We start from the raw sequence: 18,279 nt of genomic DNA, 5'->3' as shown, positions 1-18,279 counted from the left end.
GGCAGAAACCTGGCCCCTAAGTGGATGGGGTTCCTTCCTGACAGCCAGTGGGGCAGGTGAGGAGAAAAGAGACAGTGCTGGAGTCAGAAGGACGAGGTTCCAGGCCTGGCTGGGTCCCCAGGACAACTCATTTGACCGCACGGGCTGGAGATGGGTGGGCTGCATGAAGTCTGGTAGGCCGTCTGTGCCTTTGCTACTGCTGGGATACAGAGGTCTGCCAGAATCCTCAGGCTACTCTCCCATCTCTCAAAACCTTTATTCCTTGGCATGGGTGGTTTATCAACCTAACCCTTTGTGGGGTTTGCACTGCCCTGCCCTCTCCCCAGAGGAAATGACTTCTTGGGAAACCTAGGACCCCGGGCAGAACCAAGTAGAACTGGTTTTCTGTGAGCTCACCTTTGTCACGTGTGAGCCCTGTCTACACAGCTGTAAGCTGTCACCTGCCCCAACCCACCCATGCCTATCTTTCTTTCCTAGAGGTCAATAAGCACCCCAACTAAAGATAAGCATCAGAATCGCCTGGAGAATTTTGCTCCTAAGGAACCCACCCAGACCTACCCAATCAGAATGGGGCTTGAGGAGATGAAAATCTTGGTTTTACAAGCTCCTCAGCTGATTCTAATTTTTTTTTTTTTCCTGAGAGAGTCTCACTCTGTTGCCCAGGTTGGAGTGCAATGGCGCGATCTCAGCTCACTGCAACGTCCGCCTCCTGGGTTCAAGCGATTCTCCTGCCTCAGCCTCCTGAGTAGGTGGGACTACAGGCACGTGCCACCACACCTGGCTAATTTTTGTATTTTTAGTAGACATCAGAGTTCACTATGTTGGCCAGGCTGGTCTTGAACTCCTGACCTCATGATCTGCCCGCCTTAGCCTCCCAAAGTGCTGGGATTATAGGCGTGAGCCATCATACCCAGCCTGATTCTAATTATTAATCAGACCTGAAATGAAAGCCACTGGTTCATGGAGAGATTACGGGACTCTCACTTTGAGCCTCAATGTCCACATCTGTAGAATGGCACTATATTTGTTCCTCAGGGCATACTTGGACGACAGATTTTTTTTTTTTTTGAGACGGAGTCTCCCTCTTGTTGCCCAGGCTGGAGTGCAATGGCACGATCTCGGCTCACCACAACCTCTGCCTCCCAGGTTCAAGCAATTCTCTTGACTCAGTCTCACTAGTAGTTGGGTTTACAGGCAGGTGCCACCACGCCCGGCTAATTTTGTATTTTTAGTACAGACGGGGTTTCTCCATGTTGGTCACATTGGTCTCGAACTCCCAACCTCAGGTGATCCGCCCGCCTCGGCCTCCCAAAGTGCTGGGATTACAGGCATGAGCCACCGCGCCCAGTCTGGACAACGGATTTTTTAAAACTGCTTTGAAAGACTGCTCAATACAGGCCGGGCCCGGTGGCTCATGCCTGTAATCCCAGCACTTTGGGAGGCGGAGGGGGTTGGATCACTTGATGTCAGGAGTTCAAGACCAGCCTGGCCAACATGGTGACACCCCATCTCTACTAAAAATACAAAAATTAGCCGGGCGTGGTGGCACGTGCCTGCAGTCCCAGCTACTCGGGAGGGTGAGGCAGGAGAATCACTTGAACCCAGGAGGCAGAGATTGCAGTGAGCCTGAGATTGTGCCATTGCATTCTAACCTGGGCAACAGAGTGAGACTCCGTCTCAAAAAAAAAAAAAGACTGCATGATACATTGTATTGTTAGTATTTCCATTTCAAAAAGCAGCCTCATTTGCAAAAAGACTCCCCGCTGAGTTTTTAACTTTCCCTCCAGTAGGGTAGTCAAAATCCTCCTTGAAGCCCTCACTTCAGCTTTTCACAAGCCTCCTAAACCAGGTGCATTTATAATCATGCTATTTTGACCAAGCTGTTTGTTGTTTTTCAAGAAAGCCACAGAATCCTGGGAACACTTCTGCTGACTTCTCATCTCCACCTCCTCCCACCACTCCACCCTCTGCTTACTGCCCCCACCCACGGGCTCCTCCACCAGCCACTTCCACCAGCTGCAATGAGAAATGTCCAAAGGGCTGCAGAGGCGCCCCAAGCAGAGACATGCGAGCGAGCTGGCTGGCCTCCAGGGGTTTCCATCCTGAATTCTGGGGTTCTTGGAATCACACCCCCACCCCAAGATCTGGTTCAACTTCCTAAACCTGACTGGGGTGACTTGCCAGACCGAAGCCGTAGGAACCGGTGCTCAGGACAGAACCACCTGAATAGGGAGGGGCAGGTGGCCGGGAGTGAGTGCTCATTGACTTTAAATTGCAGGTTGCTGTGAGTCCCATGGGAATAGAGTGCAACCCTGGAAGAGACGGGGTTTCTGCATGGTCAGGGCCCTGGCCACAGACACTGGGACATGGGGCCTGATCACCAACTCCAGAGGCCTGAGTCATCTGGGACATGACACCAGCCCATTCCTGCTCAGAGGTTGGCCAGTATCCCCACCAGGGTTGTCTTGCGGCTGCCATGTTGCATGTTGTGTCTATGTGATGATTGCTCCCTGGAGTACTACTCTCCAGGAGACACATGTTCATGCAGACTCTAATGGTAGCAGCATCCTCTGGAGTTGTGCAAAGAGGCAGCCCTGCTTCTTCTTCTTCTCTTTTTTTAATTAAAAAAAAATAGAGATGAGGGTCTCACTATGTTGGCCAGGTTGGTCTTGAACTCTTGGCCTCAAGCAATCCTCCCACATTGTCTTCCCAAAGTGCTAGGATTATAGGCATGAGCCACCACACCCAGCCCTACTTCTGCTAACATTCTGAGGGGAGTGACTGCTTGATGGGTAAAGGACATCCATGGGAGTTAGGAAGGTGTTTTGGAACCAGATAGAGGTAGTGGTTGCACAACATTGTGAATGTACTAAATACCACTGAACCGTTCACTTTGAAATGGTTAATTTTCCTTCCTGCCTGCCTTCCTTCCTTCCTTCCTTCGCCTCCCTCCCTCCTTCCCTTCCCTTCCCCCCTTCCTTCCTTCCTTCCTTCCTTCCTTCCTTCCTTCCTTCTTTCTTTTTTCTTTCTTTCTTTTTCTTTCTTTCTTTCTTTCTTTCTTTCTTTCTTTCTTTCTTTCTTTCTTTCTTTCTTTCTTTCTCTTTCTTTCTCTTTCTTTTCTTTCTTTCTTTTTTTGAGACAGGGACTCACTCTGTCGCCTAGGCTGTAAGGCAGTAGTGTGATCACAGCTCACTGCAGCCTCCACCTCCTGGGCTCAAGTGATCCTCCCGCCTCAGCCTCCTGAGTAGCTAAGACCACAGGTGTGGGCCACCACATCTGGATAATTTTTTTTTTTTTTTACTTTTTTGTTTTTTGTAGTGTTAATCCCAGCACTTTGGGAGGCCAAGGTGGGCAGATCACCTGAGGTCAGGAGTTCGAGACCATCCCGACCAACATGGTGAAACCCTGTCTCTACTAAAAATACAAAATGAGCCAAGCGTGGTGGCGCACGCCTGTAATCCCAGCTACTCAGGAGGCTGAGACCTGGGCAACAAGAGCAAAAGTCTGTTTCAAAAAAAAAAAAGCCGGGTGCAGTGATTCACGCCTGTAATCCCAACGCTTTGGGAGACCAAGGCAGGCAGATCACTGGAGGACGGGAGCTCGAGGCCAGCTTGACCAACATGGAGAAACCCCGTCGCTACTAAAAACACAAAATTAGCCAGGCATGGTGGTGCATGCCTGTAATCTCAGCTACTCGGGAGGTTGAGGTAGGAGAATCACTTGAACCCAGGAGGCGGAGGTTGCAGTGAGCCGAGATCGTGCCATTGCACTCCAGCCTGGGCAACAAGAGCGAAACAGCGAAACTCTGTCTCAAAAAAAAAAAAAGATTCCCTACAACAGATCAGCCCTCTGCAAGGTGTCACCTCTCTCCCCAGTTTCCTGGGGTCGGCAGTCGCTGACTGTATTCCAGAGGAAGAAATGGATTGGCTTAGAAGCCCCATTCCCGGACCCCAGCTGAGGAGGAAGGGAAATGGTCAGAGCTATCCAAGGCTCTTGGCAGCACTTGCCAGAAAGAGGATGGAAAGGTCCTCTTGAAGGCACCCCATAGGCCCCACTAGATCCTGGGAATCTAGATGCAGGTGTCTGCAATTCTGGGGAAAGCCATGTGCTTTTTGTTTTTGTCTCACTATGTCACCCAAGCTGTAGTGCAGTGGTACCATCATAGCTCACTGTAACCCTGGCCGCTCCAGCGTTTCTCCTACCTCAGCCTCCTGAGTACCTGGGACTAAAGATGTGTGCTACCGTGCCCAGTTAATTTTTATTTTTTATTTATTTATTTTTTTGAGACGGAGTTTCGCTCTGTCAGCCAGGTTCGAGTGCAGTGGCGAGATCACGGCTCACTGCAAACTCCGCCTTCCAGGTTCAAGTGATTCTCCTGCCTCAGCCTCCCAAGTAGCTGGGACTACAGGCACGTGCCACCACGCCCAGGTAATTTTTTTGTATTTTTAGTAGAGATGGAGTTTCGCCATGTTGGCCAGGCTGGTCTTGAATTCCTGACCTCAGGTGATCCACCTGCCTTGGCCTCCCAAAGTGCTGAGATTACAGGCATGAGCCACCTCACCCGCCCAAGAATTTTTTTTTTTTGAGGTGGCGTCTCACTCTGTCACCCAGGCTGGAGTGCAGTGGCGCAACATCAGCTCACTGCAACCTCCGCCCCCCGCACACCACCACACTTGGCTAATTTTTGTATTTTTGGTAGAGACAGGGTTTTTCTTTTCCTTTTCTACTTCTTTTTTTTTTTTTTTTTTTTTTTTTTAAGACTGTGTGTCACTCTGTAGCCGAAGCTTGGGTGCAGCGGTGCAATCTTGGCTCACTGCAACCTCTCCCTCCTGGGTTCAAGCAATTCTCCTCCCTCAGCCTCCTGAGTAGCTGGTACTACAAGCACCCAACACCACATCCCGCTAATTTTCATATTTTTAGTAGAGATGGGGGTTTCACCATGTTGGCCAGGATGGTCTCAATCTTTTGACCTTGTGATCTGCCTGCCTCGGCCTCCCAAAATGCTGGGATTACAGATGTGAACCACTGCGCCTGGCCAACTTTTTGTATTTTAGTAGAGACGGGGTTTCACCATGTTGCCCAGGGTGGTCTTAAACTCCTGAGCTCAGGTGATCCGCCCGCCTCAGCCTCCCACAGTGCTGGGGTTACAGGCGTGAGCCACGGTGCCCGGTAAGACAGGGTTTCACCATGTTGGCCAGGCTGGTCTCTAACTACTGACCTTGTGATCCGCCCGCCTTGGCCTCCCAAAGTGCTGGGATTACAGGCATAAGCCACTGCACCTGGCTAATTTTAAAATTTTTTGTAGATACGGGGTCTCACTGTGTTGTCTAGGCTGGTCCTAAACTCCTGGCTTCGAGTAATCCTCTCACCTCCAAAGTGTGTGGGTTAAAAGTGTGAGCCACCACAGCCAGAGAAGCCACGTTCTCGCCTCATCTAGCCATTCATTCATCCATTCATTCATGTATTTATCCAAGGAACATTTGCTGAGCCTTTTCTTTTTTTTTTTTTTTTTTTTGAGACGGAGTCTCGCTCTGTCGCCCAGCCCAGGCTGGAGTGCAGTGGCGCGATCTCGGCTCACTGCAAGCGCCGCCTCCCGGGTTCACGCCATTCTCCTGCCTCAGCCTCCCGAGTAGCTGGTACTACAGGCGCCCACAACCGCGCCTGGCTAATTTTTTGTATTTTTAGTAGAGACGGGGTTTCACCGTGGTCTCGATCTCCTGACCTTGTGATCCGCCCGCCTCGGCCTCCCAAAGTGCTGGGATTACAGGCGTGAGCCACCGCGCCCGGCCTGCTGAGCCTTTTCTATGTACTGGGCACAGTGCTGGCTACTTGAAGTTAGGATGAGTAGAACGTCATCCTCAAGTAGCTTACTGTCTAGTGGGAAGACCAAAGTGGAAAGAATTATTAATAACAAAGATACACACAGGCTGGAAAGATGCTCTGAGGAAGGCACCTAAGGGATGGAGTGTTGGGATGGGGGTGCTAGGGAAGGCTTCCTGGAGGAAGGGATGCCAGAGTTGGGTGGCCAAGGCTGCTGGTGGAAGCATGTCCAGCTAAGCCCACCTTGCCCTGAGGGGAGGAGGAGCGGGTGGATGGACACCAAATGCAGGGTTTCTAGGTTCTGTGAGAGCTCCAATGAGGTCTGAGGCCAGGAGATGGAGCTTCCGAATCCTGCCCAGAAGGGCTCCATTTGCAGAGTTGTGCGGGGAGGGGGTGTTCAGTGTAGGGAGGATGGTTACAAAGTCTTTCCAGCTCCAGCCAGATGGAAGGGATTCTACCCTCCACCTCAGGACAGGATGGACCAAAGCCCTGCACTCTGGCTCCCCGGAGAGGCTAGCAGTTAAGAACTCCCCCTTGCCCCCCAACTTTTAAATCCAAAGTTTCTCCTAGCAGACAGGCCTTGTCTCTATCAGGGGTTTTAGCGGGTGTCACAGGGGAAGGGGAAGACACTGACCACCCCAACTCCCCCAGGCCTCTGCCAGGCCTCCTTGCAGGAGACTTTACCCTGGAACCCACTCCCTCCTACTTTAGGAAACACTTCCAACAACAGGACTGCCTTCCTTTATTTTATTATTATTTTTTTAATTGCCTTTTAGAAACACAGTGAGAAAATAACACTAATAGATTTCTTTTGAAAAGAAACTGTTTTATTAACAGAAGGAGACAGTGAATGAAAAAAAGGTGCTTGGAACACTGTTAGGCAGTCTTGATGGTATTTGTTGAATGAATAAATGATTCCTAATACACTGACCTTCCCAAACCGAACCCGGATTCTTTTTCTTATGAATATCTACTTAAAAAAAAAAAAAAAAAAAAAAAAAAGCCTGTACTTTCTTTAGGTCAGTGTTCCACATTTTCCTAAAATTTTTTTTCCTGTCAAAAAAAAAAAAAAAAAAAAAAAAAAAAGGCCAGGCGTGGTGGCTCACGGCTGTAATCCCAGCACTTTGGGAGGCCAAGGCTGGTAGATCACCTGAGGTCAGAAGTTTGAGACCAGCCTGGCCAACATAGTGAAACGCTGTCTCTACTAAAAATACAAAAAATTAGCTGGACATGGTGGTAGGCGCCTGTAGTTCCAGCTACTCGGGAGGCTGAGGCAGAACAATGGCGTGAACCCAGGCGTCGGAGTTTGGAGGCGGAGTTTGCAGTGAGCCAAGATAGCGCCACTGCATTTCAGCCTGGGGGAGAGAGTGAGACCACCATCTCAAAAAAAAAAAAAAAAAAGAAGAGAAAGAAGAAGAAACATCCTAACTATCTCCTGAGGGTGTTTAGGTGTCCTGCCCCGTCAGCCTGGAGGAAAGGTGAATGTTCTGATGGATTAATTCAGATCTTCTCTCTGGCCAGCAGGAAGATGCACCCATGCAGGTCACCTCTGTAAAGAGTGATTTCAAGAGCATGTCATCTACTCCAGCCCTCCAAGAACTTCATCTAGCCGCCTTGATCCAGTGTCTTTTTATTTATTATTTTTAATTTTTATATCCCCATTGTTAAGCAATCTGGTGTCTTTCAGGCTCCAACAAGTGACACAGCTTGAAGAATGGGAAGAGAAGGCCGTGAAAGTCCCAGTGGCTCACAAACTATTCCATTCTGCAGCTGTCTTTAAGATGTCTCCTGGATCCCCCGATTTCTTTTTTTATCCATAAATTTGTCTCCGTAAGTGGGTCTCCCACCTGTAAAATGAGAGTAGGGTGCAGGGCTTGGATTCTGGTTCTTTCAGGTTCTAAGTCTTGGCCCAAGTGTCAACTTTTTCTTTTTTCTTTTTAAGTTGGGGTGGGGATGAAGGTTGAGGAGGGCAGTGGCCTGACATCTCCTGCAAGTGTCATTTGTCACGCGAAAGCAAGCCTGACCCGAGGCAAGGCCCGCCTATCTGGTTAGGTTCCTTGCTCGCCCCGGGGGCCCTGGGCGTCTGATGTAAGTTTGGCTCCCTCTTCCATCAGGGTCCCCGTGTCCCAGACTGATAAACCTTTAGAGCAATAAAGGTCGAGTCCGTCCCAACCTCCACCCACCTCGGCAACCACTGTTAGCCTCCGAGCACTGCTGCCAGGCCAGATTTCCTGCGGCCCCGCCTGAATGACGAAACAGGGGATGGCCATTGCACTCCCTGGCATTTCCAGAGATCTCGGTCCTCGGTCCTGATGCAACCGTCTGGGTCTTTTACACAAAGCGCTATGCGAGGGCTGGGCGCTAGGACCCGGGGGGCGCCCGGGCAGGGAGGCCCGGCCTCGCTGCCTGCAGTCAGCCGGGCGGGAGGATGGGTCTGTGAGTCCAACTGCTGTGGATCCTCGTTTCCATCCCTGCACTGGGCGCTATGAACCCAGGCCCATCCACACTCCTCTAACCACTCTCCTCAAGCCTTCTCCTTGGGAGCAGTTAGAAGGTGGAAGCGGATAGGGTTTGGGAGGCAGGGATCCCCATTAACCCATGTCCTGGGGCTGTAGAGTAACTCCAGGATGGGCAGGTGGGGCCTTAGGGAAGCAGCAGCATGGTGCCCGGAGCTGCCCAGTTTGTGGACCCCACCCCCATATCCCGACCCTTTGCATAGCAGGAATAGAGTGGGTAAGGGCGCGAGGGCAGGCCGGGCTAACGTCTGCTCCCGCGCCGCCGTCCCACGGGCATTCCCCTCGTGTGTTCCCAGTTGTGCCCGAAGCTTTAGGATCCAAGACGCTGGGGGCAACCATTTTCCTTGCCCGCCGCCCCCTCACGCTTCCTTGCCTCTCCTCCTAGCCTGGTCACGGGCTGTCCCCTCCCCCAGCAATGCAACCCTATAATAAACAAGTCTTTCCTTGATCCTCCCCTGCCGCGAGCGCCCTCGGGGACCTTGGCAGCTGCAGCCGCCGCGGATCCTTTCCAGAAAGGGGGCGTGGCGGTGGGTCGGGGTTCGGCTGCGAGCGTTCTGGGGCTCAATGGAGGCGGGGCCCGGCCGCTGTCACCGGGCAGGAGAGAACGTTGCTTACGTGCGCCCGGAGTCCATTGGCCAAGGCGGGCCACACTCCCGGGTCTGGATTGGGTCGTGGCGCAGAGAAGGCGTGGCCTTGCCGCGCTAGTCCTTATAGGCTGCTCCGCGCTGGTGCTAGGGAGCAGCAGGCCAAGGGGGAGGTGCGAGTGTGGAGCAGGGACAGGTCTGGGCAGCTCTCGGTGGTTGGCACCGGTTCGCACACCCATTCGAGCGGCAGGACGCACTTGTCTTAGCAGTTCTTGCTGGCCGCGCTAGCTGGTGAGCGTCCCTTCTGTGTGTGGGTCCTAGAGCTCGCGGTCTGGTCTGGTCCCCAGACTGACGCCTGGTCGGTGACCCTCTTGTCTTACAGCGGCTTCTGCGCTCCGGCACTCTGCTCATCAGCAAACGCCCTGGCGTCTGTCCTCACCATGCCTAGCCTTTGGGACCGCTTCTCGTCGTCGTCGTCCACCTCGTCTTCGCCCTCGTCCTTGTCCGGAACTCCCACCCCAGATCGGCCGCCGCGCTCAGCCTGGGGGTCGGCGGCCCGAGAGGAGGGGTTTGACCGCTCCACGAGCCTGGAGAGCTCGGACTGCGAGTCCCTGGACAGCAGCAACAGTGGCTTCGGGCCGGAGGAAGGTGAGCGGTGGGCGGGTGCCGACGCGACTCGAGGGGCCGGGAAGGTGGGGAAGCCCCGGTGCTGGAAGGGGTCAGAACCACCTTGGCTTCCTATCCCATCGGGACCCAGATTGCTTGGGGGCAGGGGGAATTGGAGTATTAGGTGAGTGAGGCGGAAACTGAGGCACGGAGTGGGAAGGAGCGTTGGTTTCTTAAGGAAACAGCACCTCCCCCGCCTGTGCGTTTCCTTTTGAAGCCGCTCTAATACCCCTTCCTGTGTGCTCTCCTTTCCAGACTCGGCTTACCTAGATGGAGTGTCGTTGCCCGACTTCGAGCTGCTCAGTGACCCTGAGGATGAACACCTGTGTGCCAACCTGATGCAGCTGCTGCAGGAGAGCCTGGCCCAGGCGCGTCTGGGCTCGCGGCGCCCTGCGCGCCTGCTGATGCCTGGCCAGCTGGTGAGCCAGGTGGGCAAAGAACTACTACGCCTGGCCTACAGCGAGCCGTGCGGCCTGCGGGGGGCGCTGCTGGACGTCTGCGTGGAGCAGGGCAAGAGCTGCCACAGCGTGGGCCAGCTGGCACTCGACCCCAGCCTGGTGCCCACCTTCCAGCTGACCCTCGTGCTGCGCCTGGACTCACGACTCTGGCCTAAGATCCAGGGGCTGTTTAGCTCCGCCAACTCTCCCTTCCTCCCTGGCTTCAGCCAGTCCCTGACTCTGAGCACTGGCTTTCGAGTCATCAAGAAGAAGCTGTACAGCTCGGAACAGCTGCTCATTGAGGAGTGTTGAACTTCAACCTGCGGGGGCTGACAGTGCTCCCCAAGGCAGAGACAGCTGAACTTTTGGGGTGGAGACTAGAGGCAGGAGCTGAGGGACTGATTCCTGTGGTTGGAAAACTGAGGCAGCCACCTAAGGTGGAGGTGGGGGAACAGTGTTTCCCAGGAAGTTCATTGAGTTGTGTGCAGGTGGCTGTGCACTGGGGACACATACCCCTCAGTACTGTAGCATGAAACAAAGGCTTAGGGGCCAACAAGGCTTCCAGCTGGATGTGTGTGTAGCATGTACCTTATTATTTTTGTTACTGACAGTTAACAGTGGTGTGACAGCCAGAGAGCAGCTGGGCTGCTCAGGCCTCGGCCTGGCCCAGGGTGAAAGGGCACGTGCTCCTCAGAGCAGCCAGAGGGAGGGGGGAGGTCGTGGAGGTGGTTTGTGTATCTTACTGGTCTGAAGGGACCAAGTGTGTTGTTTGTTTTGTATCTTTTGTCTTTCTGATCGGAGCATCACTACTGACCTGTTGTAGGCAGCTATCTTACAGACGCATGAATGTAAGAGTAGGAAGGGGTGGGTGTCAGGGATCACTTGGGATCTTTGACACTTGAAAAAATACACCTGGGAGCTGCATTCAACCCTTCCCCCACCGTGTGCTGTGGAGTTGAGCTGGGAGGGAGGGGCCGAGAGGGTGGGGGCTGGAACCCCTCCCTGGGAGGAGTGCCATCCGGGTCTTCCATCTAGAACTGTTTACATGAAGATAAGATACTCACTGTTCATGAATACACTTGATGTTCAAGTATTAAGACCTATGCAATATTTTTTACTTTTCTAATAAACATGTTTGTTAAAACAGTTGGTTGAGTCTCTCATCAGTGCCATGAAGTGAAAAGGAGGGAGATGGGTGCTAGTGAGAGGCAGGTCTCATCAGGCCCTGGGGTTCACCTGTGTGTTCCTCCGTCCCTTTCTGGGACTGCCTGCCAGCCTGGTGACAGAGGTATGTGTACCGTGTGCCATCTGTGCCAAGAACCCTTGGCTCTGTGCTGGCTGAAGCTACTAGGAGAACACTGGAAACCCCTGAAGGTAGGGGGTGAGTCAGACCTCCCACCATGCCAGAGTCTCCAGAGGGAGAACTCACCTGGCTGCCCAAGTTAGAAGGCCCAGACAGGAGGGCCCACTGAGCCCAAGGTCTTTAACAAACAGTGAAAGAACTAGAAAATACCTTTTTTCTTTCTGGGAGAAAAAATCACAGTTGTTCTGCCATCATGAAAATTACAAATCTTATCTCTGGATATGAAAAGGCTAAGAGGGGGAGTTTGAAAAAGGCTACTTAGTTCATACCTCTCACTGGACAAGGAACCAAGAGGGGCGTGAGCTGCCACTGGAAGGAAGTCTGGACCAGGCGGGTGCAGAACTCCCTGCACACACACAGGTGAGGGAAGGAGTGCTAATGGCTTAGAGAGCAAGGAGATAGCAGGCCTATTTTAACAATGCCTTGGGTCACCCAGATGCCCTCTATGCACCTGCTGTCCCAGTCACTTGGGATGCTGAAGCCAGAGGATTGCTTGAGTCCAGGAGTTCAAGGCTGCAGCCTGGGTGACAGCAAGACCCTGTCTCTAAAAACAAAACAAAAGATTCATTGTGTACTCTGGGTCCTAAGTTCCTTATCAGAGAAATTGGCAAATTGGGGTTGGGCCAGATGAAGTCCAAGGCCTTTCCCCCTTCTTCCCTGGGACTACATCCACCCACACCAACTGGCCTTTGGAGAGTTCTTATCTCCCTTGTTTCTCTTCCTGGTCCCAGACAGGCCTTGTTTGCTCAAGACTGTAAAACAGTGGTTCTTCCACTTGAGTGTGTGTAATCAGATCACATGGGCCCTCCTGGAGATTCTCAGTGCATCTGGGCCAGGGCCCCAGAAATCTGCATTTACATCAGGGATTCCAATGGAGGGTCCTAAACTTTACGACAACTTGGAAGACCCACCTCCCTTTGGTAGAACTGAATGACTTGGTCCCTGAAATGAATAAACTTGGGTTGGAAGTGCATTTGGAAATGGATGGTGAGAACAGTGAAGATGCCCAGAGCAGTGTTAGGAAAGCCCTCACATCCATTTTCTTAGCACATACTCCTAATAGCCACCCTGTGAGGGGTGGGTGGGGCGGCAGGGGTTTGTAATGTTTTACAAATTAGTAAATGGAGGCCCAAGCCCTGGAATGGTCATCTTCTTGGATAAGGGCTGACTTTGTCCACTGCCAGCCTCTTGAGATTCAGGGCTGAGAGTGAAGCAAGCTTGACACCCGGGCTGAGTCTGAAGGGCACTTTCCCAGGAACTGAGATATGTGCCAACGCTCATGACCCTGCCTCCGCAGTCTCAAAAGAGAAGCAAGGAAACAATTGTCTGTCTTCAGAGTAGACAGACTCTACTCTGAAGTGATGGATTGGTCAGCATTAGCCGCTTTCCAAGCCAAGGATGCAGCTGAGCCCAGCACCGCACCTTTTCTTAGATAGTCAGACTGAGGCCAAATCAAAGCTTGGGTTCCCAAGCTAGCTTAGCTGAGATACCCTCTCCCAGAGCCAAACTGGTTTTCCTCATTCTCACAGAGCCTGAAAATCCTCCTGCAGCAGGACAGAAGGGTCCGCAAGTGGGAACCCTGTAGCTTGAGTCTGGGTGAAAGGGAAGAGGCTTGCTGAGGCCCAAGACAGTTCTGGGCCCTGAGGTCTCCTAAGATGTGGCAGGGAGCTTTGCTCCAGGTACTGGACTCCCTAAGAGAAAATGGGGCAGGCTTATTTGTTGCTAAGCCGGAAAGCTAAGAAAGCTTATAAAGACCTACACATAAAACCAACTTTGGCCAGGCGCGGTGGCTCACACCTGTAATCCCAGCACTTTGGGAGGCCGAGGCGGGCGGATCACGAGGTCAGGAAATCGAGACTATCCAGGCTAACACGGTGAAACCCCATCTCTACAAAAAAATACAAAAAATTAGCCGGGCGTGGTGGTGGGCACCAGTAGTCCCAGCTACTCGGGAGGCTGAGGCAGGAGAATGGCGTGAACCCAGGAGGCGGAGCTTGCAGTGAGCTGAGATTGTGCCACTGCACTCCAGCCTGGGCAACAGAGCGAGACTCTGTCTCAAAAAAAAAAAAAAAAAAAAAAAAAAAATCAACTTTGGTAAATGCTATCAGAAATTGTCCTATTTAGTGAGACCCTATCTGATCAAGAAAGAAAGGAAGGAAAGGAAAAAAAAAGAAAGGAAGGAAAGGGGAAAGGAAAAAGAAAAGGAAAGGAAAGGAAAAAGACTGCCCTATTTGGCCTGGAAAATGTGCACTGATTACCTCCCTTTATACAGGATTCCCTCTCTTATCTATTTTCCACCTCATCGGGTCAATGCTCTAGAACCTGCAATGGTTCCCTATTGCCAGATTCCACTGCTGGCCTTTTAGGACATTCGGTGTTGGGCCCTATACTCCCTACTGAGGCTTACTTCCCACCATTCCCCTTAATTGGGGCAAGTCAGTCTGGACTGCCCTTTTCTCTAGCCCCAGACTCTGCTCATTCTAGTGCCTTCCACCAAGGATATGGTTCCTGTGTTTTGCTGGCAAGCCCTGTCCTTTAAGGCCTAGAGCAAGTTCCAGCCTTTTTATGGCTCTTTTCTGCCTCCCCTCCCCGCATCTTTCACAATTGCAGTGTGAAAACATGGCATACAATGATCTCATTGTATGCGCTTGTTTTGCATCCCCCTAGCTCTATAGAACACCCCTAGGTTCTCCTCAGGCCTGGCACACACTGGTTAATTAAGCATTGGCTGTCTGAGCCTTGGGTCATGCCCTCTCTCTAAGCTCAGAGAACATAAGATTCCCTCACCAGCCTCAGACTCTCAGGCTAGGAGGAGAGGAGGGCAGGGTTAGAAAGAGTTGTTGTTGCTTTTTGTTTTTTGTTTTTTGTTTTTTCATTAGCCTACCGCCTAGTTTAGAGGAATATTAAAGGCTAAAGTCATGGAAGGGAGGTAGTGTCGTTAGTGGCTAAAGCCACTTGCATTAGTGAAATCTGGATTCAAATCCCAGTTCAGCCATTTCCTAGCCAATGACCTGGGGCAAGTCACTTTACCTCTCTAAGCTTCAGTTTCCTCATCTGTAAAGTGGGAATGACAGTGAGGAAATGATATATATAACAACATTACTAAGGCCCCTTGTGGGTCTTATGACTGAATAGATAAGATGCCCATGACTGGATAGAGATGGCAGCCTGAGCATGGCACGGCTGGCTGCACAGCAAGTGCCTTTAATAGGGACCACCCTTTGATTCCTGTTCCCTCTTGTCTTACGTTCCTCTAACAGCTTTTCAAAGTTACCATCTTAACAGCCACATTGGCTGGGTGCCGGTGGCTCATGCCTGTAATCCCAGCACTTTGGAAGGCCAAGGTGGGGGGATCACTTGAGCCCCAGAGTTCAAGACCAGCCTGAGCAACACAGTGAGACCCCTCTAATTAAATAAACAAACAAACAAACAAATCAATAAATAAATTTTTAACAGCCATGTCAACATACAACCTTAATGAATTCAAAAGAAAAACAAGGCTGGGCGTGGTGGTGGGCGCCTGTAATCCTAGCACTTTGGGAGACTGAGGCAGGAGAATCGTGTGAACCCGGGAGGCGGAGGTTGCAGTGAGCCCAGATCTCACTCCAGCCTGGGAGACAGAGTGAGACTCCGTCTCAAAAAAAACAAAAAAACAAAAACCAAACAAAAAGGCTGGGTGCGGTGGCTCACACCTGTAATCCCAGCACTTTAGGAGGCCGAGGCGGGTGGATCACTTGAGCTCAGGAATTTGAGACCAGCCTGGCCAACATGGTGAAATCCTGTCTCTACTAAAAATACAAAAATTGACTGGGTGTGGTGGCACATGCATGTGGACCCAGCTATTTGAGAGGCTGAGGCAGGAGAATCACTTCAACTCAGAGGTGGAGGTTACATACAGTGAGCTGAGATCGCGCCACTGCACTCCAGCCCGGGAGACACAGAAAGACTCAGTCGCAAAAAAAAAAGAAAAGAAAAGAAAGAAAACCAAACTCTCCACTTGGGGGGATGTGTTCAGACAGCTATACTTCTAAGTTGCATTATTCTAATTCTGGTACATATTAAGCATTATATATAAGGTTCCTTTAGGCCAGGCGTGGTGGCTCATGCCTGTAATCCCAGCACTTTGGGAGGCTGAGATAGGTGGATCACCTGAGGTCAGGAGTTTGAGACCAGCCTGACCAACATGGTGAAACCCTGTCTCTACTAAAACCAGAACAATTTGCCGGGCCATGATGGTGTGTGCCTGTAGTCCCAGGTACTCAGGAGGCTGAGGAAGGAGAATCATCTGAACCCAGGAGACAGAGGTGGCAGTGAGCCAAGATCGTGCCACTGGGCAAGAGCGAGACTCCGTTAAAAAAAAAAAAAATTCCTTTAATTCCACTTCATGGATCAGGAGGAAATGCCAAGGGGCAGAGGAGCTCAGTGAGGGATCTGCAGGACTAAGATGAGCAGTGTGTGGTCTCCTACCTCTGGGGCCTTCCGTTCAACCCCCACAAGCCCTACCAGTTTCCCAGCTCAGGTGCAGCCTGGGTCAGCCACATCCTACTTTGGCTGCTGGAGGAAGCCAAGTACTGCTGGGGCACCCCCGAGGAAGCTGAGGAAACGTGGGCACAAAAACCAGGCCCAATTAATAGACCATTACAGGACTCTGTAATTATCCCGAAATGGAAGGGCTTTTTATGAAGGAATCACAAATCAGAAAACCATTAACCCTAGACATGCCCATACAGGGGCCCAGCTGAAGAGCCTCCATCTTGATCCCAGCCATGGGCAGCTTTATGGAAACTTCTGGGGCAGCGTATGCAGCCTGTGGCCACGTGGAGCTGGTGGCTCTGAATGTAGAGGTCGGTGGGCTGCATTCACTCGGCCACTCATTTATTCATTCAACCTATGTACTGTATAAATAGGTCCATGTGGGCTGCAAGAGAAAGCCAAAGTAAGTAGGAACCCTTAAGAAGCTGTTATCAAAATGTTCTTTTGGCGGGGCACAGAGGCTCACACCTGTAATCCCAGCACTTCGGGAGGCTGAGGCAGGCGGATCATCTGAGGTCAGGAGTTTGAGACCAGCCTGGCCAACATGGTGAAACCCTGTCTCGGCCGGGCGCGGTGGCTCACGCCTGTAATCCCAGCACTTTGGGAGGCCGAGACGGGCGGATCACGAGGTCAGGAGATCGAGACCATCCTGGCTAACACGGTGAAACCCCGTCTCTACTAAAAAATACAAAAAACTAGCCGGGCGAGGTGGCGGGCGCCTGTAGTCCCAGCTACTCGGGAGGCTGAGGCAGGAGAATGGCGTGAACCCGGGAGGCGGAGCTTGCAGTGAGCTGAGATCCGGCCACCGCACTCCAGCCTGGGTGACAGAGCGAGACTCCGTCTCAAAAAAAAAAAAAAAAAAAAAAAAAAAGAAACCCTGTCTCTATTAAAAATACAAAAAATTATCTAGGTGTGGTCGTGGGCACCTGTAATCCCAGCTACTCGGGAGGCTGAGACATGAGAATCGCTTGAACCCAGGAGGCAGAGGTTGCAGCCAGCCGAGATGGCACCATTGCACTCTAGCCCAGATGACAAGAGCGAAACTCCATCTCAAAAAAAAAAAAAGTTATCTCACACACACACACACACACACACACAATCACACACACCTACATAATCACACATACTTTTAATAAGTAAAACATGGGGCATAAGGAGAAGAGAAAATGGGCTTGCACTCAAATCTCCCTATCCCTAATTTCCCAGGAAAAACGTTTTTTTCGAGACAGAGTCTAGCCCTGTTGCCCAGGCTGGAGTACAGTGGTGCGATCTTGGCTTAGTGCAACCTCACCTCCTGAGTTTAAGCAATTCTCCTGCCTCAGCCTCCCGAGTAGCTGGGATTACAGGCGCCTGCCACCACGCCCAGCTAATTTTTGTATTTTTTAGTAAAGACGGAGTTTCACTGTGTTGGCCAGTCTCACCTCGAACTCCTGACTTCGTGATCCGCCCCCCTCAGCCTCCCAAAGTGCTACAAGCATGAGCCAGGAAAAACCTTTAAAGTATATAAGATATGTAATTATATAAAATGAAACTAATTGAACTGTATACTTTATTTATTTATTTATTTTTTAATTTTTTTTTTTTTTTTGAGACGGAGTCTCGCTCTGTCGCCCAGGCTGGAGTGCAGTGGCGCGATCTCGGCTTACTGCAAGCTCCGCCTCCCGGGTTCACGCCATTCTCCTGCCTCAGCCTCCCGAGTAGCTGGGACTACAGGCGCCCACAACTGCGCCCGGCTAATTTTTTGTATTTTTAGTAGAGACGGGGTTTCACCGTGGTCTCAATCTCCTGACCTTGTGATCCGCCCGCCTCGGCCTCCCAAAGTGCTGGGATTACAGGCGTGAGCCACCGCGCCCGGCTGAACTGTATACTTTAAATTGACTAATTTTACTGAATGGGCTGGGTATGGTAGCTCAGTACTTTGGGAGGTTGAGATGGGCAGAGGTGGCCAACACGGTGAAACCCTGTCTCTACAAAAAATACAAAAATTAGCTGGGCGTGGTGATATACACCTGTACACACAGTTACTTGGGAGGCTGAGGTGGGAGGATTACTTGAACCTAGGGAGGTTGAGGTTGTGTCACTGCACTCCAGCCTGAGTGACAGAGACCCTGTCTCAAGAAAAAAATAACTTTTGTGTTTTTTTGAGACAGAGTCTCACTCTGTTGCCCAAGCTGGAGTGCAGTGGCGCCATCTTGGCTCACTGTAACCTTTGCCTCCCACATTCAAGCGATTTCTTCTGTCTCGGTCTCCCTAGTAGGAGGGACTACAGGTGCCCCCCACCACACCAGGCTAATTTTTGTACTTTTAGTAGAGAAGAGGTTTCACCCTGTTGGCCAGGCTGGTCTCGAACTCCTGACCTC

At 51.5% G+C, this 18,279-nt stretch overlaps 3 protein-coding genes across 3 annotated transcripts in view; 1 reads left to right on the top strand and 2 right to left on the bottom strand.

Annotated features, from left to right (window-relative positions):
* The window catches only part of ASCC1 (activating signal cointegrator 1 complex subunit 1), an 885,589-nt gene that overhangs the window by 165,690 nt on the left and 701,620 nt on the right, over positions 1 to 18,279 (bottom strand). The gene's annotated exons all lie outside the window — the stretch shown is intronic.
* Positions 1 to 18,279, bottom strand: part of PSAP (prosaposin) — a 517,400-nt gene that overhangs the window by 443,787 nt on the left and 55,334 nt on the right. The gene's annotated exons all lie outside the window — the stretch shown is intronic.
* DDIT4 (DNA damage inducible transcript 4) lies at positions 8,561 to 11,169 on the top strand. Its single transcript, XM_050803671.1, has 3 exons — positions 8,561 to 9,211; positions 9,303 to 9,568; positions 9,842 to 11,169. The coding sequence occupies exons 2-3, from the start codon at positions 9,361 to 9,363 to the stop codon at positions 10,333 to 10,335; spliced, it is 702 nt and encodes a 233-aa protein (XP_050659628.1). The 5' UTR covers positions 8,561 to 9,211; positions 9,303 to 9,360; the 3' UTR covers positions 10,336 to 11,169.

The sequence above is a fragment of the Macaca thibetana genome, chromosome 9 (genome assembly GCF_024542745.1).
Source record: "Macaca thibetana thibetana isolate TM-01 chromosome 9, ASM2454274v1, whole genome shotgun sequence".
Lineage (NCBI taxonomy): Eukaryota > Metazoa > Chordata > Mammalia > Primates > Cercopithecidae > Macaca > Macaca thibetana.
Note: the sequence above shows the minus strand (reverse complement) of the source record. Positions and strands in the feature narration are given on the sequence as shown.